Genomic DNA, 23,818 nt, shown 5'->3' with positions numbered 1-23,818 from the left:
AATTTGAGTTCTATTAACATAAAACAAATTCAAAATGTGTATGACAACTTAATAGCTTTATTAAGTTGAATGCAAAATCCAAAATCCAATCAAAACAGACATGCCTCTCTAGGGCTCAGATCAATCATGGAACAGTATCATCCCAATAGGACTGGTGACACCATACAAATATGCACAGTAAAATGATTAACCATAACTACACTAAACACTTGTTTCAATAAATCAACTGGCCAGCCACATGGTATATTGTTTAGAAACTGCTGACAACAAATGCAAATGCAAGTTTACTTTAGAACTTCACTCCAGCTCATTTTTTAAGGCCTGTAGTTTAGGCCTAAGCTGCTTCCTGCCATCATCCAGGTCAAGGAGGATAACCTGAATGAACTCGAAGAAGCCACTGAGCTTTTCCGGGTACTTCAAATGCAGTGCATACACCAATGCAAACAAAATCACCAGCGAATCGGTCCATGATCTATGTGACATGACAACCATATCTTCAAGTATAATGGACACATGCTGGGTTTCGAAGGGAACTTGAAGCACCTCCTCCTCATTCACCACTGCCACCAGAGCCACTGCTCCCTCCTGGGCGGCTTCCGAGTCATCCTAAAAAAAAGGAGAAAGGAATGTCTAAGTATAATTTTACAAATCAAGCTTATTAAAGGGATAGTTCACCCAAAATTGAAATTTCACTCATTATCTACTCACCCTCATGTCGACTAAGGGCTGGGAGAAGTTTCAGAGTCCTCCGTGGCTTCTCTGAGTTACAGGGGGTCTCGGTGTAGCAGTGCATGTCCATATAACGGTTGCAAATGGATACCAACTGTCTTCGTAACAAAAAGACACACCAAAAAACATCCAAATACCTCCATGCTGCTCGTATGTAATGTCCGTCTTGTATTGAAGCCCCAAAATGCGAAATTGTCCCGAAAAAAGTCCATATTTCAAGCTTGTTGAGCGGAAGCTCCTCTTCACGGTTCGTCAAATTTGGACGAACTGGGAAGGACGGACCCTTCTTGAAATATAGACTTATTTAATTTATTTCGGGACAATTTTGCATTTCGGGGCTTCAATACAAGACGGACATTATATACGAGCAGCATGGAGGTATTTGGATGTTTTTTGGTGTGTCTTTTTGTCACGAAGACAGTTGGTATCCATTTGCAACCGTTATATGGACATGCACTGCTACGCCGAGACCCCCTGTAACTCAGAGAAGCCACAGAGGACTCTGAAACTTCTCCCAGCCCTTAGTCAACATGAGGGTGAGTAGATAATGAGAAATTTCAATTTTGGGTGAACTATCCCTTTAAAAGTCTGATGATAAACACCCGTAACATTATGTATTCTGAAGATGGCCTGCATCAGCAGCCCGAGGAGCAGGATGTAGGCCTCCAAGTAGAGGGCATGACATTTTTTTCCACTGTTCATCTGATGGAGGACAAACCATCTCTTCTGTCAGATAAACTAAACAAAGTCATACTACCCAGGTGGACATTGACAAAACATTGAACACTGACAGTGAAGACTGGCTAAACACAGACTCTCCAAGGTTTGATTATTCACTTGTCTATACAAAAAGAGATCCGAGAGGCACTGAATGGTTTTCTTTTTGTGCTGTCTCCGCCTACCCTCCAGAGACGCATTGCTAATGAGCTGCTGGTGCTGTGCAGAAGAAGAGCCCTGAGAAATGGCACAGGTTTTGTGATTTTGGCTAAAAACTCATAATCACATAATTCATAATCACAATTTAAAGACCACAGAGAATGTTTTAAAATAACCAAAAAGGGTAGCGGGAGGGGGACTTTAAGTGCTACACAGTGTTAACATTGTGCTAGACAGATATTGATATTTTATTAAAAATATAATGTTCACATTTTGATATATAAAAAAAATAATCTGAGCAATTAAACAGAATTTAGCACCAAGAAAGTGAAACTAGCAGTTGCTAAAATTCTTTTCCAGATTTGGAAGCAGATACTGGGCCCTAGTTTCGTGGCGCAGGGTGGCGCAGTGGAAGTTTCGACCAGCGCAGCCCGGTGCACGGTCAGTTTGGCAGTTTGGTAGACCACGGTGTGCCGAGATGGGTGTGGCAGCGCAGCTGGGGGACGTGTCACAGATTCAGCTTAGCGCAGTGGAAGTTACATGCCAAAAAGTCGCGCCGAAAGCTCGCCAGCTCCAACCTGGTGTCTAATGTCTAATATTTAAAAAAAAAATATATATATAGTATATATAATTGAGCACCACGCCGCTTCAACAAACACTACCGCGGCAAAGAAAACAAACAAAAAAACAAAACTACCACGGCTACGTCTTCTTGTTACGTTACTGCTCCATGGTCGCATCAATATCAACACCTATGGCTGTGTGGGTTAAATGGTGGATAATGGCGGTCCTACCCACCCACCCCCCTTCTAAAAAAAAAAAGGCGGATTTGCATGATTTACGAAGGTCGCAGTTTCATGTCTAAAAATCACATGCCTGCTGGTCTACTCTCGGCGCAAGGCGAAACGCAGCCGGCGCAGTGGTAGATTGGCTGACTGGCGTGCAGTGCACACACGTCACCAAGACCTCACAGGCAGGTTTCCACAGTTCCAGGCACAGTTAGATGCAATAAATAATCACAACAAACACTATTTAACGCAACTAATGGAATCAACACGTGAATTTATATCTAGATTGTCCTGTCAAAGGCTGTTGGCACGCGTAATGGAAACTCGACCTCAATTAACACAGCAGGGATTGGGACTAAAAAGCAGCCGCGGATGTCCCAATAGCAGGATTGTGAGGGTGGATGACTGCATGTCGCTGCCGCGTTGAGACTACGCACTGTACCGTTGTGATGATCCACTTTATTTAATTTATTAGCGGGCGAGCGGCCGCGTAATGAAAAACAAACAAACTATCATCTCTCTCAGCCAACCACAAACAGCCTCGGCATCAGAGTATATAGCCTATACTCAGCTTCTCTCATCACAGAAAAAAAAATGAAAAAGAGACAGAGAGAGAGAGAGATCCGTCCTTTACGCTGAGATGCTCCTGATTTCATCCCTGTTACCACGGTGTTTATGTTGTGATTAGTGTACACCTCTCATCTTTCTTACACAGGGTTTAAATACCAAATGTGAGTTTCTTTTTTTAAGTATATTTTTTGGCTTTTTTATGCCTTTATTTGATAGCCATAGTAGAGATAGACAGGAAAGGGGGAGGCAGAGAGAGGGGGAGTGACATGCAGGAAAGGTCTGCCCAACACGGGATTCGAACCGGGGACGCCTGCGTTGAGGACTGTAGCCTCTACATGGGGCGGCCGCTTTAACCACTGCGCCACGCACCGCCCCTAAATGTGAGTTTCTTTATTAGTTTATTAGTTGTTGTTTTTTCCACTGGGCAACAGTTCTCAGTGTATCAGATCAAACCTGATTACCGATAGTAAACTCATTATTCGGCCACTCTGAGCTCGGACCTCCCGGACCAAAACTCCTGTTTTTTCTTGGGAGAGGTTCGGCCTCTGGCGTCGCTGTCTCCTCCGTCCATGTCGAAGTATAAAATGACAAAATTGCAGTGCGCATCGCCCGCAGCGCAGTTAAAGGTGAGGAGAGGAGCTCATTTGATTGGTGAAGATCTGACTCGGCTGTGTTAATCCCACTTCACGCCTTTCTCTCCTCCTCCTTTCCCACTCCCGCCTTCTCTCCTCCCTCTTTGCTGTTTGCGCCAGTAGGAGGGACGAGGGGAGTGCCTGCGCTGGCCTGCACGTGCACCAAACTTGCAAAAATGCGCCTGGACACACCCCGTTGGCGCGGCGAAGCTGCGCTGCGCCTAGACTGCGCCTGATCTACAAAACTAGGGTCCACTCTGTTAAATTAATCTTAATGTGCATGATGAGACCTAATCTGAACCGCATATTAAAAAAGGAAAGTCGGGGCGGTGCGTGGCATAGTGGTTAAAGCGGCCGCCCCATGTAGAGGCTACAGTCCTCAACGCAGGCGTCCCTGGTTCCAGTCCCGCGTCGGGCAGACCTTTCCTGCATGTCATTCCCCCTCTCTCTGCCTCCCCCTTTCCTGTCTATCTCACTATATGCTGTCAAATAAAGGCAAAAAGCCAAAAAATATACTTAAAAAAAAAAGGAAAGTGATCCTCACATGCTCAGATGTTAATTGCACTGAGAAGCAGAACACACAAAAACCTTGCACAAATACCTTGCATGTTCTGAAGACTTCTGATGAATCCTCCTTCAAGTAGTGTGGTAGGCCGGCCAGGGCTGCTGTTCGAGCTGCACAGATATCATTTTTGTCCTGTTGCACAAAGACAATGTATGCAAGGGATGTTAGTGTTCACTGTTCACATTCAATAATGTAATGCATGAAATAAAAATAAAAGATTACCTGTTCCTCAAATGCCATCATAATCGCTTCCATCTTCTGTCCATAACTGCCAGTCTTCCTCTTTTTGTAGAGTTGTAGCAGCTGAGGTGCGTACTTGTCGAGTGAAGCATAGAATGTAGATGGCAGATTTAGATTTGTGATCCTGTGGAATTCACTGTAGAGCTGCATGAATAAAAAAGACATGGTAAGGCAAGTTTATTAGCTCATTTAAAAACTGTTTGTCTCTCTCTCATCCTCTGCCATTTGACCCTCACATCTACTGAGGAAAAATATTGACTGAGGAAAAACTCCCAAGAAAAAACAGGAGAAACCTCAGGGTGAGACAGAGGAGGGATCCCTCACCCAGGATGGGCAGATGTGCAATAGATGTTGTTACAGACAAGAAAAAAAAAAAGTAATGTGATATTGTAAAAGTGGGCTTTTCAGACATAACGGACATACCAAATACAACTACTCAAAATTAATGATGACTTTGGTGATACATGCATACAGTATTTTTTTTTTGAACATTTCAGACAGTGTGGGGTACAGCACCAGCAACAAGGGATGCATAGAGTATTTTTAAGTATTATTTGTAAGTTTTTACTCACCTGGGCTTCACAAAAGAGTGCAGGCCATCTGTCCTTCAGTTCAACAACTGGAGGAGCTAAATCCACAACTTCTTCACGTCTGAGTGCAAAGGTACGTTGCATATGATGATGGATGGATATCATGTCTCTTTCCATCAATGTCCTCCTGAACTGCTCAACCATTGCCAGCCTCTTCATCTCGAGTGTCTGCCTCGTTTCACCATGAGGATAGTTTGGAAGGAAATTAATTTCCCCTCTTCTGGGTCTTTTGATGCTGGCCCTGGATGCCGCACCATCTGGATTGGCCCTGCTACGCTTTCCCGCATTAACAGCCACATCCTTAATGCCAGCCTTGCTAAGTTTGGTCCTGTAGTTGCCCATCTTGAAGCGCAAACTGTTCTGCCAGCCCTCATATCCTTTTTTGGATCCATTTTCTTTTAGACAAGGGTGCTTGCTCACCAGAGCCTCTGCGGCCAAGCCAATCTGTTTGGTACTCGGATATGCTTTGCGCTTATATATTTCAGCAGCCATAACATCTAATATGTTATGCTTTTGATTCTTAGTCAACCTGACAGTTTTTCCCTCTCCCAGGGCAGAGTTGCCCTCTCTTAGTATGTACTCCACCTCGTACGAGAACGTCGGAACAACAAAGATGGCTGGCCATCGGCACGATCGTTTTGGTGAGTCTGTGTTGTCTGATAATAACACAGTGTCATCTGTGCTTATGGAACTGAGATCTGACTCAATAACTCTAACTACCTTAATGGTTGGCTTAGCTGGTAGGTCTTCCATGTTGACTAAGTTGTTGAGGGCATTGTTAAACTCAGGGTCTTCAAATTGAAGGCGAAAGTCATATGTCAGATTTAATTTATTTTTCATTTCAAATATGAGGGCTTGTACAGTTTCAGGACGAGAGGGCAAAATGACCCTCTTTGCATTGACGTCATCGAGGATGACTCTTAGTTTGAGGACATCAGTCGCCATTAACACTGTGTTGGGGAAGCCTGAAACATACAAAAAGAGAAAGACAGAAAGAAACACATGTCAGTGCTCCCCTTTCATGCTAAACACATATCAATATATTCACTGGTGTGCAGCAGGTTAAACACACATGTAGTTCAGCTAATAGTTTTCAGACATTAGGATGCTTAAACAATCCTTTATTCAGACACTGAAATGAAATGTTTAGTTGTCAGAATTAGCCGGCCTGAAACTTTGTAGGCAATCTGTGGCATTTGGTCAGTTAGTTGACTCAGATATTTCACAGAATGGCTCTTGCTTGTATGTTCTGTTGGCTCATATGACCGCAAATGTTCAAGATACCAGGTCTCATAGTCTTTTAACAGAAAAGAAATATCACTTCCAAAGAGCAGTATGTTTCTGATCTCTTTAAACTCAAGGCAGCACGAGTCCCAGTACATACAAACATGCCTACCACAAAGGTTGTGCCTTGAATGGTTGCCTGTTTTGTGCCATATACACTGCTGCTGTCTGTGATGCTTGACACTATTTGATGTGTATCAATAGGCAATGTTTCAATAAAGACAGACTCCATAGTGGGGCAGATAAGCAATATAATTGTGCGTTTTAATGACTAAAGCATGAAACTTTCAGCATTTCATCTACATACCCCAAGGTTTAATTTCAGACGTGGAACCACTTTGGTGGCTGACCTTTAGGGGTCTTTAGGGGTCTCTTTCCACATTATTCCATTATTCTCCATTGGAAACCTATGGAAATCTGGGAAGTAAATCATTACCAATAAATTTCTTCACCATTGTGTTTAGGAAGGTGTGTAATATCATGTAATAAAATGTTGACATTCAACTCCAGTGGGGAAACCCCCTAAAAAACTACTCAAAATTGGGGTACCGTAACCAGATTTTGCGAAAATTCCGAAATGTTAAATTTGGCCTAAAGTAACTTGTGAGGGGTCAAACTAGGGGTTTTTCATGATTCTGAGTTGATCGCAAACATTAGTTTTACACCCAAAGCATTCCTTGGTGGAGAAAAACAGCCACACCCACTTTTCCTGCTCATCGGAACCCCCCCCACCACCAATAGAATGTATTACAGAGAAGCCATTCCTTAGCATGGCAGAGGCTGTGTCACATATTACTACTAAATACTCAATAATATAACTTATATTCTAGCCTTTTTTCTTGTAGGACATTATACAGACCCTCCAGGATTTTGTGATGTCATGATTGCAACTATTAATGCAAATTCATTTATGAATTCTTTGGCCTTGCCACTGCAACTTTTCTGCAAATTTACTGTCATAGACCGCTGTGGTCACAATGTTTCCATTACATGTTTTTTTGCGTGTCTATGTTTTTATTACTAGTTATTGTTTTCATATAACATTAAGTTTTATGCGGATTGGGAGTGAGAGAGAAGGAAAGACATCAGGTGCACACCAGATTTCACATACCAGTAAAAACTGAAACATACACACACCCTTCTCACTATTGGGTAGCCTACATGTAAATTAAAAGGTTGCTTTCTTATTTTTATTATTTTTTGAAATAAATTTAGCGACATCACAAAATCCTGGAGGGTCTGTATAATGTCCTACAAGAAAAAATGCTAGAATATAAGTTATATTATTGAGTATTTAGTAGTAATATGTGACACAGCCTCTGCCATGCTAAGGAATGGCTTCTCTGTAATACATTCTATTGGTGGTGGGGGGGGTTCCGATGAGCAGGAAAAGTGGGTGTGGCTGTTTTTCTCCACCAAGGAATGCTTTGGGTGTAAAACTAATGTTTGCGATCAACTCAGAATCATGAAAAACCCCTAGTTTGACCCCTCACAAGTTACTTTAGGCCAAATTTAACATTTCGGAATTTTCGCAAAATCTGGTTACGGTACCCCAATTTTGAGTAGTTTTTTAGGGGGTTTCCCACTGGAGTTGAATGTCAACATTTTATTACATGATATTACACACCTTCCTAAACACAATGGTGAAGAAATTTATTGGTAATGATTTACTTCCCAGATTTCCATAGGTTTCCAATGGAGAATAATGGAATAATGTGGAAAGAGACCCCTAAAGACCCCTAAAGGTCAGCCACCAAAGTGGTTCCACGTCTGAAATTAAACCTTGGGGTATGTAGATGAAATGCTGAAAGTTTCATGCTTTAGTCATTAAAACGCACAATTCCTTCCATATATGAGCTTATCTGCCCCACTACCATGTTTAAAGTCTGTACTGGTGGCTTGAAAAATCTTTGATGACAGATAGAATGCCATCATGTTTTGGTGTCTCTCTGCCAATGTTTTCAATACATTTTTGTATTGTATTTTGTAATGACTGGTATTATCTGTGAAACTATGAGAAACAGCAAGCTCAACTATATCCTTCAATACCATTAGGATCTCCCATATTTTGTCCCCCTCTGGCACTCTGGAGCCAATTAAAACAGGTAGCATTCTAACGTTGTGTTCACACCGGGCACGACGCAAATTTTTACATACAAAGTCAATATACAGACGCGAATGGATGCGAATTTGTGCCGGCAGCGCGAATGACGCGACGTGAATGATGCAAAGGGCGCGACGCGAATGGAGCGAACACGTGAAATTCGCCTGTTCGCGTGAATGCCGCAACAAGTAAAGACAAATATTCCAGCGGGCAATCTCAAGCGAGTAGAGCGAGGCAAATATTTTACTCGCGCCCGGTGTGAACGCACTGTAAGAAGAGTGGTTCTCATGCCCATTCCCATCAATTGTTCCTCGACTAGCAAAATTTTGAGGAACTGGGTGAGGACGGTCAACCTTGTCAGAATGCTGGTAGGGAAAACACAGTATTGCTTTATTCAGCTCCTCCAAAGTGAAATATTTTTTTGCCATCAAACCTTTCAAACAGTGGGGGCGATGCGTGGTGCGGTGGGTAGAGCAGCCGCTCATGTAGAGGCTGCAGTCCTCACCGCAGGTAGCCCTGGCTCGAATCCCGCGTCGGGCAGCCCTTTTCTGTAGGGGTGCACCGAACGGCATTTTTTTGGCCGAAGCCGAATACCAAATAAAATCAAAACGCTTGGCCGAATAACCGAATAATACCGAATACTGAAAGTGGTTTTAAAGTTGGATAAATAAAATATTTTTTTAGACTTAATTTTCAGAGAGTAAATGTTTATTGACTGTTCTGACAGTTTTTGAATATTCCAGTTGCCGTTGCTCATCAAAAAAGCACAACAAGTTAAATAAAGTTTTTCATTTATATCGGCCCATTGTGAGTGCTGAAAGATCTATGCAAGTACATTCTAAACAAAACCAAGTGTCATTTAAAACAGTGGTTCCTAACCTTTCTTGGTCAGATTTTTTTTAATTCATCAATTAGGCTACTAGACATTTCAGGCGACCTCATTTGAATTTCAGGCGACCCCAAATGAGGTCCGGACCCCAAGGTTGGGAAACTCTGTTTTAAAAGACGTCGGCCACAGACGGAGTGTGCGACACGCTGGGACGAGGAGCTTTCGTTTTAACTGCTGCAGTCGTCTCTCCCTCTCGTACTCAGCATGCTGTTCAGGGTGTTTGGTTTTTAAATGATACATTAAAAGGCGCGTTCCTACAGGAACGGTCCCCTCACTCAGCCCTCTCAGTGGCCGTGTCTCCGCTGCAGCCAGACGCACCGGGCTTTTGGAGCGGCGTGCAACTGTGCGCGCGGTCGCTGTGCAGCTTTCCCCCGCACTGCTCTTGTTGCTGTTGTTTTTCCAACAGTAGGAGTCACTTACTAATAAAGCTGGGATTTAAGCTGCCGTTTCGATCGTCACGCGATTGCTTATTTATCAGACTTTTTTTTTTTTTTTTTTTAAATATTCGGCCTTGCTTTTCGCTCATTCCACCGAATACCGAATGTTTCTTTTTTTGCAATATTCGGCCGAATATATTCGGTAACCGAATATTCGGTGCATCCCTACTTTTCTGCATGTCATTCCCCCTCTTTCCTGTCTATCTCTACTGTGTACTATCAAGTAAGGGCAAAAAGCCAAAAATATACTTTAAAAAACAAACAAACAAAAAAAAATAACCTTTCAAACAGTGTGCCAGCTCCGCAGGGACCATTCCTTCAAACAAGTCATGGAGGACGTCCGGCGGAAATCCTGTAATGGGATGGAAATAGGAGAGATGATCAGAGAGAACACAATTCTGTTTTACACCATAATTCTCCACAGTTTCATTTGTCTGTATTTCTTGAACCAGGGTATCTGAAACCAGCGAGCCCATGGGGTGCGAGGTTATCAGCCAGAGTAAAAAACAGAGTAGACTGTGCCTTTGAGACAGTCACCAAATGTTTTAATGTAGACACCCACTTCTTCAAGTGTTTTTAGATCAGCCAAGAGAAGTGTAAAAACCTTCTCATATGCAAACTGTCGTACATCACCTGCGTTGCACAAAAGGGCCAACTGAGTAGAATGGAGGACTGAGCGATACTTAACTGGTATGTTAGCTAATGTCCAGTACACTCCACATACTTTATGAATTTTTCTCGATGTCCCTAGAGGATTTGCAATTTCAAAATCATCAACATAAAGAATTATTGATCATTTCTCACCCTCATCTGAAAGAAGCAGATTTTCCTGATAGTGGGAACCATCACGATATGAAAATTATAGCTGCCGCGCACCAATGGGTCGGGTCCGTGAAACAAAAGATTTATTTTCTGGTTTAGTGAGGAAACTGTCACTGTTAGCTGCACATCTGTCAGCAGCTCCACTCCACGCAGACACGTCACTAACTTTATTTTGTGAGAATAAACAGTGACACGTGGATATAAACACTAAGCACCCTCATTTATAATGATGATTGAATTATAACGTAACGTCATTAATCTCTTGTTCAGTCTGGTAGAATAACGGGTCTTTGTGGAAACTGTGTAGCTACATCTGCTCCAGGTAGAACAACTGTAAAACACCTGGAGTTGATAAATTAAAGCCAGGAACACACCGGCCCGACCGTCGGCCGTGGGGTCGCAGCGGGGAGAGGCTCGCAAAAATAACAATCCAGTAAACAGCGACATCAACTCTTGACGTGAGAGCAGCCCACGTGTCCACACTACACAGTGTCTGCTGGGTTACACACACAGGTGTGTGTGCCATAGGTGCGACAGGCGATGCTGTTACATCACTCAACCCCCACACTTAAACTTCTGCCTCGACCCTGTGTTTGCTTCGTTCTGACCCGAACACAGCGTATGTTGTTTGGTTCAGAAACTCGCGCATTTGCAAAAAACAAAACAAAACAAAAAAACGCAGTCGATAAGCAGAATCGTTAAGCAAGACACGTCGCACACGATCCCAAGAATTGATCCAAGTCGGAACCGGTTCTGAAGAGGAACCGGTTTTCAATTCCCATCCCTAGTTGTTTACCACAGGTAGGACAGTCAAATGGTTTCTCTCCTGTATGGATCCTCATGGGTTCTTTAACTCTTTCGCGACCACACTAATTGCTCAGCACATCGGCTCCGGACCACATGTTTTTGGCTATTTTTTACCTTTTTTCTCACGTCGAACCGAACTCTGTACATCACCTAGAAACAAACGGTTTTCACGTGGTTGAAGAGTGACTTTCCAACGTGCTCCACGAAAAAAGGGCGAGTTTTTCCGCAGTTTCGTTCGTAAGTACGAAGGAGAAGAAGAGAGCTCGGTTTCTCCAAAAATGGAGCTCCCGCTCTAGTTTCAGAGAAAAATGCACTTTTGTGTCAAGTGGCAATCTGCTCATTTTACCGGTACTCTGCAGTGTGGCATGTCTCCCAAATCATTTCTACCGCTAAATAAGTATATTTGTAGGCAAATCTGGGGGGTGTGGCAGCGTGGAGAGCAGCGGTGCGGGTCTCTGGCCACAGCGGAGAAGCTCCGTGACACTACTGTGTGACTGGCCGGCGAGGGGGGCGGTGCGAGGGGTGGCTGAGCGGGTGCAGAGCAGCGCAGTCTCCGCCCACCCTCCAGAGGTGCATTGCTAATGAGCTGCTGGATTTAAAATAACCAAAAGGGGTCACGGGAGGGGGACTTTAAGATGACCTCTTTGACTAAATTGTTTACCACAGGTAGCACATTCAAATGGTTTCTCTCCTGTATGGATCCACATGTGTATCTTCAAAACCGTGGTTGTGCTAAATGTTTTCCCACACTCTGAGCAGTGGCAAGACTTCTTACCAGTGCTACATTCTTCGTCATTTACATGAACAACTTCACTGTTCAAACCAGACTCAGGTGCTCTGGTTTCTCTCCAGTCATCGTTGTTGTCTTCAGTCTCAGAGTGCGACTCTGAGACAGCATCATCTGCATCTGGTTGAAGATCTTCATGTTGATCTGAGCTCCTGGCTGGTTCAGATCCTCCACAGTCGTCTCCATCGGCCTCTATCTGTTCAGCTGAGCTGCTGGATGGAGGCTCTGTCTCAGTTTGTCTTTGATGAGGTTGTAGGGACTGAGGTTTCTCACCCTCAGTGTTTACATGAACAGAAGTGAGGGGGAACTCTGGAGTGGTCGGTAGTTCCTCCTTTTCTTCTTTAACATGTAGACTCTCTGGGTTCTCCTGGTCCAGACTAGAGGTCAACTCGGGAGGATCCTCTGCTTCAATCTTCAACTGGTGCTGATCACCTGCAGAAACAATGAACCACATCATGAACAACAGTGTCTTCATACTGTCACTCATAACTGCTGTCTCTATGAGCCCCAGTGATCTTCTCAGTAGACGCTAGTCTGAGCTCAAGGAATTCTGCTCCCGCTATGAGCCTCTGATTGGCCGGAGGTTTCAGAGCTACTTTTTACTCTTACTTGAGTGGATTTCACCAGTACTTTTACTTTTACTCAAGTAAAATTTCATCAGCGTAACAGTACTTCTACTTATACAGTCAAAACATCCGGTTACAGTGACAGCGCTAGCTAGCCCGTGTATAGGGCTGGGCTATAAAACAATCTAAATTCAGGATCGATTTCGATAATGGGCTATGGTCTGATACTCTGTCTACTGTCGTGAACATGTACTGTACATAGGCCTGGGACGATAATAAATTTTGCTGGACGATATATTGTCCCACAAATTACTGACGATAAACGATATTATTGACACATTTTTTTGAGAACAAATTAAAAATTAAAATAATAATATTTCATAATAATGCAAGTAGACCATTTTAAATGCGATAAACTTTTTTTTCTCATGAGTATTTTTTTTAACCATTGTAATTGGAATGACAAGAACTTATATAGCTACTATCCTAAATAAATAAAATAAACAAAAAATAATAAACAGTGCAGTGCAGCTCTTCTGTCCAATAACGTTACACACCTGAAGCTCCACTTTTCATTCAAACAAACTAATGTGACTTCCACAGATGTAAGATTTCATCAATGAGACTAGCATTTATCTCCTAAAAAGTATTAAACCAGCCGGCGGTAAACCTCTAGAAACCTGCTGATAGCCCTGCTCCTCCTGCTCGCTGCTACCACATTAGCTCCAAAAATGTCGGAGGAAATCCGGATATGTGGATAAACTGACCAGACTGGGGATCTAAACTGTGACTTTCTCGCATGAAAAAATATTAAAACTTTAAAGAGTGACGTGTTAACAGCGCTGCAGCAAGAATTATGGTAAAATAGCTTTTAGCTGCTTAGCTTTACAGCTAGCGCTGCCGGTTGCTGCCAAATGCATTCTGGGAAACAAAGATCCTGGATGACTGAAAAGAGGGTTCACTCCTTTCATTCTGCTATGAAACAAACTGCCCAGGTGGTGCTGAGACCGATGCACAGAGTGAAGCCTCTTGTCATCCAGCCTGGTTGGAGGCCAGAGACCAGGAAAACAAATACGTGCGCATGCGCATGGCGATATATCGAGGCCGGAAAAATGATCGAGTTCATTTTCATTTATCGTGCGATTAATTGATTTATTGATTATCGTCCCAGGCCTAACTGTAGAGTTTGTTTGAGCTGCAACAGCTGCAGCTAAAGGGAGGAAGGATAAAGTGAAAGCTGAAAAAGAGTGGAAGTGATGGTGAACGCGTGGAGCGGTCAGTTCATCTGTCTCGGGTCGTCATGAAAAGAAGCCTGGCAGTGTGGAGTCACAGAGACCTGATGATACGACGGTCACAAAGTGAAGGAGAAAAGTCAGACTGTGAGAACACTGAGCTGCTTGTGACGTTTATTCTGCGGTAACTAGGGCTGGGTAAAAAAATCGATTTAATCGATTTTGAATCGATTTCATTTAAATTTTGTAATATCGATTCACAGAGCATGAGATCGTTTTTTTTCCCCCCGTAGTCTCGTGCGTGATGAAGCAGCGGCGCGGTTACGTCTGACGCTCTGACCTCAGTAACTACGAGCGGAGTTTCTTTCTTCCTCTTTGTAACTGTGCATTGTAGCTATTGCTGTGTTTGATATGATTAAAAACCAAACCAAACCACGAGCGGAGATCACGTCAGCTCAGGTGATCTGCAGGTTATTGTTTCACTTGAGCGCTCCGACGCTGTGTGTGTGTCTGTGTGTGGCAGCGGTGCGCTGACACACAGACATCTACAGGAACCGCATGTTCTTCAAGCCGCAGGTGAGCTTATACGTATTACCGCAGAATAAAGGACACGATCGAGCAGCTCCGTGTTTTCACAGTGCGACTTTTCTCCTCCACTTTATGACCGTGATATCATAACACATGACGCCCGGACTCCGGAGGGAGGCGACCTGACCGGGCCGGACTCGTAGCAGGAACCGCTCCACACATTCACCGTCACTTTATTTACCATGGGCTCCGTTTCTACACATTTCCTCCCTCAAGAGGGAGGGAGGGAGCTTTAGCTGCTGCAGACTTGATTTGAGACAGTTTGAAGTTTATTTTTACTTTTTTATTTTTACCATTAATATTATTTTTTGCACTTAAAGAAACAATGCCTTAATTATTAATTAATTAATTAATTAATTAATGCAATTTGCAGTGATGGAATGTTGCAGTTCAAGTTCACTTTCACTTGCAATTCCTTTCTAATTTCAAAATTGCCCTTTTGAGACTTGGGACAGTTTTATTTACAGTTAAAGTTTAAACTGTCAAATTTACAAGTTTGCACTTAAAAACTGTTGTTTATGGTGAAAAGAAAAAAATAAAGAACATTGTATTTTGTAACAGAGTTGAGCCATTTTCATTTTTTAAGAGGAGATTGAATCGATTCTAATGAAATCGAATCAAATTGAATTGTGATTAATCGATTTAGAACCTTAGGAATCGAAATCAAATCGATTCAGGAAATTGGCCACAATACCGAGCCCTAGCGGTAACACGTCTCATGTTTACTTATGGGTACGCCGTGAAGAACATGCACTCGGCTCCTATGCAGGGTAACAGTGTGTGTGTGTCTGTGTGTGTCAGTGCCGCACACACACACAGTTGTTGTCCTCTGACTGGTGTTATATTATCTGCGGTCTCGTGCCTACAGAATCACACCAGTGCTGATATTCAGTACAACAGCACTCCCTCTCGTGTGATATTGCTTAAAGAAGAATTCCGGGCAAATTCAACTCGGGGCTGTATTTTCCTAACATTTTAGGTCTAAAAGATTTTCAGGTTAATTGCTCCTGTTTTGCGGTAGTTGTGTCTGTCCCTACACAACTACCCCTTTCGCCACGGCAGCGATGGGAACGGATGGAAGTTCCGCTGCTTAGGCTGCAAAGCCGCAATTTTCTTCCACACACAGCATCAGATGGCTACTCAAACATACACCGAGAGGTTTGTTTACTTGTTCATATTCCTGTGTTTATGGCACAAACGCGAGCTTCCGACTGCACTTAAACACACCGAGCGCGTCAACTTGGGTCTCACACGAGACTCCGGGAGACTTTGAATTGATCTGGTTTTACAAACATGTCGGCTTGCTTGAAGTAAATAAACATCTTTGATGAAGTGAAGTGAATTCAACATCTGAACCGAAAGCACAGCAAGCATTTTTTGGTTGAATAGACGTTTAAGTTGAATATTTGACAGACAATCGCTCCTTCTCAATACATTAAAAATGTGTTCAAATGCAATAAAAAGAGGTGTGTGTCATAGAGCAGGCTTAGATCTCCTGTCCTGTGTTGATTCTGAGCAAATAGGTCACATGACCTATTTGGATTGACATCTCTAAGTAGGCTATTTATTTATTTCATGTAAATATGAGACTTATAGCTCAATAACTCCCAGGTCATGTGACCTGTTGGCTCAAATGTATACAGGATGGTAGATCTAAGCCTGCTCTATGATACACTCCTTTGTTATTGCATTTGAACACATGTAATATTTAATATTATTTTTTATATATTTTATACTGTAAATATGAGCATTAGAGCTCAATAACTCCCAGGTCATGTGACCTATTTGCTCAAAATCAACACAGAACAGAAGGTAAGCCTCCTCCATGACACTCACCTGTTTTTATTGCATTTGAACACATGTAATATTTTATATTAATTTTTATATATTTTATACTGTAAATATGAGCGTTACAGCTCAATAACTCCCAGGTCATGTGACCTGTTGGCTCAAAATCAACACAGGTTGGTAGGGCTAAGCCTTCTCTATGACACATAGCCTACCTCTTTTTATTGCACACATCTTGTACTTTCTATGAATTTTTAATGTATTGAGAAGGAGCGAATGTCTGTCAAATATCCAACTTAAAACTAACTTCACTGCGGTTGAAAACGTGTTGGTTTGCGTTCCTTGTGTTGATTTTGTGTTAAGAAGAACATCGGTTATTTGCACTCTTTGGTAGAGTTTTAAATAGTCGAACCAATATCATTCTCTTCTATTCCCTTCACAAATAATTAAATCACGAGGCAGCATTTCCCCCAGTGTTTGTTTGCGATATTGAGGCGAATTGCTTCACTTTTCCAACAGCGGAGTGGCTTCAGCGCGCTCCCGCGAGGGGGTGCTTTTCACGGCAAGGGTGCATACGACGGCACAACACCGGAAATCAACGTTGAAATTTTGTTTTTTGTTTGCTGGGACAGAGCAAAAGAATGTGTGGGGAAAATAACCATAATCTGTTGATTTTGGTGATGGCTCCAAAAACAGGACTATGGGAATAAAAAAATAAAAAAGATAGCCTACATTGTTTAAGTGCTATTCGTTAGATAAGTCAATTTACAGAGTAAGACGCCTCAACTAAAAGACCTTGTGAATTCCTGTAGTAAAATTGTTGATAGACACATAAAAGTGTAAAGATGTAGTACTACAACATGTCCTCTTTCTCTACAAACCACAACTTTGAGGTCCATGGATTTAAAACTGAATCACCAACCGGTTTTGTTGTTTGTTGTGACTCGAGGCTGCAGGAGAACATCCAGCACGTTCCTCTGCCGCTCGATCTCCTGTCTGAAGCCCGAAGCCTCCGCCTCGTAGCCGGCTACGACTCTGACCACGGTCGCTAAGATTTCCTGGGAGACGGCGGTGAGTCTCTCGGTAACGAATCCTCTCAGAAACTCCACCTCAGACATTTTACTCAAACTCTTTGTTGTTCCTCGAGGGAAGCCGAACCGTTTCCTGCTGCTGGACTCTCTTCCCGTTTGGGCACGTCACGTGCATAGATCCACCAGTCGGCAACAAAGGAAACGCCCACAAAAACGCCACTTCCGGTAAGAGCCGAGCGGGGGGGCAACCTACTAACTACCCTACCTAAATGTACGGACAACAATCGCCCGACTGTACTGAGTTTATAGCTCTTTGTTAAAACACTGATTAGGCTAGTTCATAAAAATGTTAGCGTGCAGCTCAGTAGTTTTGATGGCTTTTCTGTTTATAGAGTGTTGGATTGTTGTATTGTTTGAGCTCCTTCTCAAAAAATAAAAAAGATGGTTTGTGATTAGAGAATTTGGATTTGCAAGTAAAACAAGCAGGTTGATGATTGTAAATTAGCTGTTTGCAGGACAGGAGAGGAACCCAAACAGTACATTTAAATAGGGAGATAAACCAGATAAAATATTCTGGGAAATGAATACAGACATCTTGCCAGAAAACATATGAAAAAGGACAGGACCAGAACAAATAACAAAAATCTTCTTCAGATTGTGTGCAGAATGAGCAGTCCACGTCATTGTCCTTTTTGTATCTATGTAGAAATAACTTGTAGGGATAAAACCTCATTTTAAAAGACATTTTAATCTCATTTATTATCAGATATTTAGAGAGAAGGCACCAGATTTATTTCCAGTTCATGTCTGGAGTGATGCTATTCCGGTAAGAGATTACATTTGGAACAGAGATTATGTCCTCTTGAAATAAAGCATGTATATTAGTTATTTTTCTTTTTAGTAGAAAAACAGATTTGACCAACCCTAGTGTCAGCAGGGTCTAATTGCAATGAAGACAGTTCAGATGTAATGACCCAGATAGCAAAATGACATTGAATCAACGTTGAAGTATGGTCAGGCAGCTACGTTGAATCAACATTGATTCCCGACATTTAATCAACATTGAAAGCGCTCGTTATGATAGATGTTGAATCAACGTCATATTTTCAACCATTAACTGATAATGAATCAACACTGATTCAACGTTCATCTAAAAGCAATCTGCTGCTATATTTTTAGTTGATTTTACATTGAAAACATGTTACTGAATCAATACTGAATAGACTGTTATCTAAATGGAAGTATCTGTATTAATTGTAGGCAGATATAAATGTTATTTTAGTCCAAAAATATGGAATCATACTAAAACATATTCAAATAACTGAAAAAAGTGACAGAAAACACGCTTTTAATATTCAAGGTTTATTCTGAAAAGGCAAGTTTATGTGAAAACATATGACTTAATTCTCCTAGTTTTATCAGTCTCCCGATCGGACTTATGAGCCGTGGCACCGCACATGAAATAACAACGCTACGAGCAAAACAAAAACATAGAGCTTGACTCAGGGAACTACACATAGGAGCCATTACATTGTACAGCCAGCATTTTCTTAATTATTAATAACAATAATAATCGATTTAACTTATAATGCACTTTTCATTCAAAGAAAGGCTCGCTCACCAGAGGGCATAACGTTACCTAATCCATACAGCTGTTAGCAGTTAAAGGTCTTCAGGCCTGTTTGTAATGTAGTGTATTATCCACCTGAACTTTTTGCTCTAATATCTTATATCATCACCATGTATTATAGATATTTATACAACAGTTAGTTCCGACCGGTCCCAACCGAGCAATTTGATTGGACAACGAGACATTCCATAGTATACAGTATAACAGCACTGGGACTTTTCACAGACATTATCACTCCGCTGTTCAGCTGGACAGGAGCTAAGTCAGAGCCACGCTCCCCATACAGGAGCTGCTCCATCTCTCTGCTGCTGCTGCTGCTGCTGCTGCTGCTACAGTTATAAACGGACCTGAACATTAAAACCTGGACCTGACCTGGTCCGTCTAATTGGCGATAAATCTCTACTAAACCCGGCTGGGGAAAAAAATCGCCGCGGGGGCAACTACGTTTTGACAGTGATGTGTTTTGATATTAGCATTAGCTGTTGTTAGCCACGTAGCTCAGCTACTTAGCTTCAACTGTGTTTATATTGATTACATAGATGATAATGTAATACGGTATCGATAACGTCTCTGTATGTCTTCATGCTGGTCCTGTTGCTGCGGTTGCACGGTGTGATTATCTGCGGCACTCGGCCTGCGGCCTCGTGCCTACGACCGAATCACAGCCGTGCTGATATACAGTACAACAGCACTCCCTCTCGTGTGATATTGCTTAAATAAAGAATGTTCCATAAGGTGTTTAGTAACAGTGATAGATGAGACAAAGAAGAGTGACCCTTGTGAAATGTATCCTGGGAAAATGTGTGTTCTGTTAATCACATGTTTCCTGTGAGAGTCTTAACTAAGTTGATTAGCCTCATCTGGAAGATGATGCAAAGTCGTAAAATTACATAGGTTAGATCCTGCCTCATGTTCATGAATGTGGAACATGAACTGTGTATGTTAAACAGAAATAGAATTGATTAGATTTACAAGAAACATGGAATGCTCATGTAAGGGCGCACTCACACTAGGGCCAGTTGATCCGTGCCGTGCTGAAGCCCGAATGCCCCCCCTCCCCTGTCCCCCGCTGGCCCGCACTCACACTACCTCGAACCCAAGCGTGCTCAAGCACGGTTGCCTCCGACACAAACGTCATCACGTTGATATACCAACACGGCGGATGCGCTCTGACTGCAGAAAGAACGGCGCTTTGACCGGTTGTCATGGTTATCTTGAAGTTTAATCAAAGCGATGTTAACTAGCTATGTTTACGGCGCGACGTAATCGTTAAGTGACTGTTGTTTACATGCGGTTGCAGACACGTGGTGGAGAACGAGCCCGCAGCGCATTGCGTGTGCGCATTCCTGGCCAAGCGTACCGTGCCCAAGCACACCTCTCCCAACCGTGCCGGGCCAGGGAAGTGTACCGTGCTCAGGCACGGAACACTTGCACTCACACCAGCAATAGAATCCGGACTTTAGGGGGCAAACGTGCTTGGGCACGGTACGATTGCCTAGTGTGAGTGCACCCTTAATGACAAACAATTATTGCCTAATATGGAAAGCCATATCTTTATGTTTGGAGAAGGTGGAGTTTTGGAGTTAGAAAGCATAAAGCTATGGGTTTGAGGCATAAGGAGAGAGATCTCACATTGGCAACAGAGATGCTCTAGGATTTGGCATTTTTGAACACTGTTCTTCTTCTTGTTAATAAACTCCTTTTTGAATGCAAGTGAAGACGTGTCGGCGGTGATCCCTTCTTTTCATCAACACATCAATATACCACAGTAAAGAGTTCAGTCTTTGTGCTGTCCTCAGCTGGATGAGGAGGCAGCTCCAGAGGTGTGTCCCCCTGGTACAGAGCCTGGTGGTGGGGGTCCGGAGGAGCAGCTGTCTGCGGGTGGAGGACTGTGGAGTGATGAGTTGTTGTAGAAGGAGACGTGTGTCTGTTGATGCACTTGTGGCTGAGCAGCTGAGCAGCAGGACTTTGTAGTGGAACCAGGATGAGACAGGGAGCCGGGACAGGGAGGTCCGGGGTCATGTGCTCATCTTCATGGACTCTTCCTGGCAGCGCTGTGTCCTAGACGGAGGCATGGCTCAGCCTCTCACACCTTTGAACCTACATGTTAAACAAACAAAATGTCAGGCGATTGTCATTTATTATTTTGTCACGTAAATACGCGTTTCCCTGACACAGGACGTCCAAGCTGCTGCTGAGACGCTCCGGCCGCCGGTAATTCCAACCGCTTCAAACAGCTACCGGAGCTGCGCTAACGGTAACTTAGCTGCTCCAGTCACAACACAGACCAGCAGCTTTACAGTTACCGGTATGCCACTAGGTCTCACGCCGAAAACTAGTCTAAAAGCCTTTGGTGGATGTCGAATGCTATTTTAGACTCTTTATATACCGCGTATTGTATAATATTTACTCTCACAGTTAAATTAACAGTTTTTTATCACTCACCTGGACAGCTAAACTGAAGCTGTAGGCTATGCTTGAAAACGTGCCAGTTAAAATACATCATGAACAACATTTAATAAACTCCATTAAGCAAAAACACAGCTAATATCTTTATAATCAGTAAAATAAAATACAAATATTTTTAACTTACTTTAACAGGAGCAGGGTCCAGCGCTGTCCAACAGGGGAGAGAAAAAAAAAGCCGAATGCTGCCGCCTGGCAGTTGGGATGTACCACCACTAGGTGTAAAGTGGAGCTTTGGACTGCTCCACTCCTTGCTCTCACAAATTGTAGACGTTTTTGTCATGAACTACAAACAAGCCTTCAGAGGATTTTAACAGTAAAAAAAAAAAATCACGTCTACAGCATATGGTGCTTAATTGAATATGACACCCCCTTCCTCTCATTATGTGGTCTCACCCAGTTCAGTACATTGAAACAGCATCAGTGAAACAATGTTGATTCAATGTACAATTTCAACCACCCTTCAATGTTGATTCAATGTCACATTTTCAACATTAAATTTTTAGAACGTTGATCTACCATTGATTTTTCAACCATAACCAACAATCAACCTTTCTGACCATAATTCAACGTTGATTCAATGTCATTTTGCTATCTGGGGAGCTTACTAGCTGTGTCCCACTTCAGCAGCTGCAGTCAGTGAATGAGCCCTTTCTGCCCCCTTAACGTAAGTCAGCACCGATGCTGACTTAGTGTAAGGGAATTACCCCACAGCGATGTGAAGTCAAATTTGTGGGATGCCGTCAGAACCATAGAGTTGGAATGGGAGTGTTAAAAAAATAAAAATAAATAAACAAACGTAGACAGAGAGAGCTCATCTCTTTATTGTTAATGTACAGGAGCACCATCGGAGATGATGATAACTCTACAGCCCCACGCTCAAGATTTGGCAGGGTGGACCCCCACCCATTTTTTTTTTGAACACAGTATAGTGTACACAGTGAAACTTATCATCTATAGACCCCTTCGCGGCCTATGTCACTGTGACGTCAAGACGTTCACTGGAGGCAAAACAACTGACCCAGCATCTGTTTAGACAGGCGTCTACTGTGTACGGGACAGGTTTTAAATTAGTTTTGAACAAATGTTATGCTCAGAAAAAATGGAAAATATATAATAGGTTCTGTTTAAAAGAGTAAGAATAGAGGGAAAGGGAGCGGTGCGTGGCGCAGTGGTTAAGGCGGCCGCCCCATGTAGAGGCTACAGTCCTCAACGCAGGCGTCCACTCCCCGGTTCGAATCCCGTGTCGGGCAGACCTTTCCTGCATGTCATTCCCCTCTCTCTGCCTCCCCCTTTCCTGTCTATCTATACTGTGTGCTATCCAATGAAAAAGGCAAAAAAACGCCAAAAAATATACTTTAAGAATAGAGGGAAAGAGTCAGATCCAGCGCAGCATTCATTTACAAGCACCAATCAAACTTCTTGTAAATAAACGTGTACTCCGCCCACAGACTGTATAGCCTTTCCTTTCCTAGTGTCAGTCCGAGGTCTCAACGGGCCGGACCGAACAACACGACCGGACGTACCGGGTTCAGGTTGAAAACATTTAATAGTTCGGATCGGCGGACCACCGGCTTCTTTCTTTCTTTCTTTTTTTTTTGCCGCCGTCCGGTCTAGAGTTAATGCTCGTGACGTGAGCCCGGGGCCGCATCAGGTCCAGGCTTCAACACCTGCGGATCTGACCAGGTCGGGTCTTTGAGAACTGTAGCAGGACTGAAGCAGCTTAGAAACTGGTCAAACAGGCGATCATGGGCTTTCAGAGGTTTAGTACATTTACAAGAACTAAGTTACTAGCAGTAGATAGACCCGGCCGGGCGTCTGTTTGAGACTTATCTTTTATTTGAGAATTTACGGTACATATGACGGTCTGGAGTCAACTTTTTAAAATAACACTCACGGTCTCTGAGGGTGGGTGTACTAACATATTCACTAAAATATGACTTTTCCTCGTCCATTCTTGAAAAAACAGTCCGTTAAAACATGCTAACCAGCGTTTACAAGCTATGGCGTTTCAGATGTTTTGCCTCCAGCTATGCCCCGCCCAACCGGATGTTTACAATCTGTAAAGGGGTCTATATCTGGGTATTTCACAGCCCAGACTGTCAAACTGTTGACATTTACTGATGAGCCTTATTTTTTATGGCAAGAAAGTCTCTTAATTTGCTTTATGAAAGACATGTGTAGTGCAAGCATGCTTCCTCCTGTAGTACTAGTAGTAGTAGTTTATTTCAGTCATATCATATAGTGAAAGTTAAAAAATAAGTCAAACAATCATTGACCTTCCTTCCAGACAATGTTCAATCTTATGAGTCTATAATTGTTGCATAATGCCAAAATACGCTGAAGTTATTGAGCTTGTACCTGCCTACACTCACCAAACACATCAAGTAAATACTG

At 42.8% G+C, this 23,818-nt stretch overlaps 1 protein-coding gene across 1 annotated transcript; it reads right to left on the bottom strand.

Moving 5' to 3' along the window:
* Positions 1–297: 297 nt before the first annotated feature.
* LOC310994310 (uncharacterized protein) lies at positions 298–17,412 on the bottom strand (the record flags this gene model as incomplete). Its single annotated transcript, XM_083982952.1, has 8 exons — positions 298–606; positions 4,197–4,292; positions 4,383–4,544; positions 4,973–5,955; positions 9,985–10,056; positions 10,509–10,533; positions 12,227–12,552; positions 17,217–17,412. The coding sequence occupies 8 exons, from the start codon at positions 17,410–17,412 to the stop codon at positions 298–300; spliced, it is 2,169 nt and encodes a 722-aa protein (XP_083839078.1).
* Positions 17,413–23,818: the final 6,406 nt, after the last annotated feature.

The sequence above is a fragment of the Trachurus trachurus genome (assembly GCF_905171665.1).
Source record: "Trachurus trachurus genome assembly, chromosome: 12".
In the NCBI taxonomy this organism is placed as follows: Eukaryota; Metazoa; Chordata; class Actinopteri; order Carangiformes; family Carangidae; genus Trachurus; species Trachurus trachurus.
The sequence above is the reverse complement of the archived record's forward strand: the minus strand, read 5'-3'. Positions and strand labels throughout refer to the sequence as shown.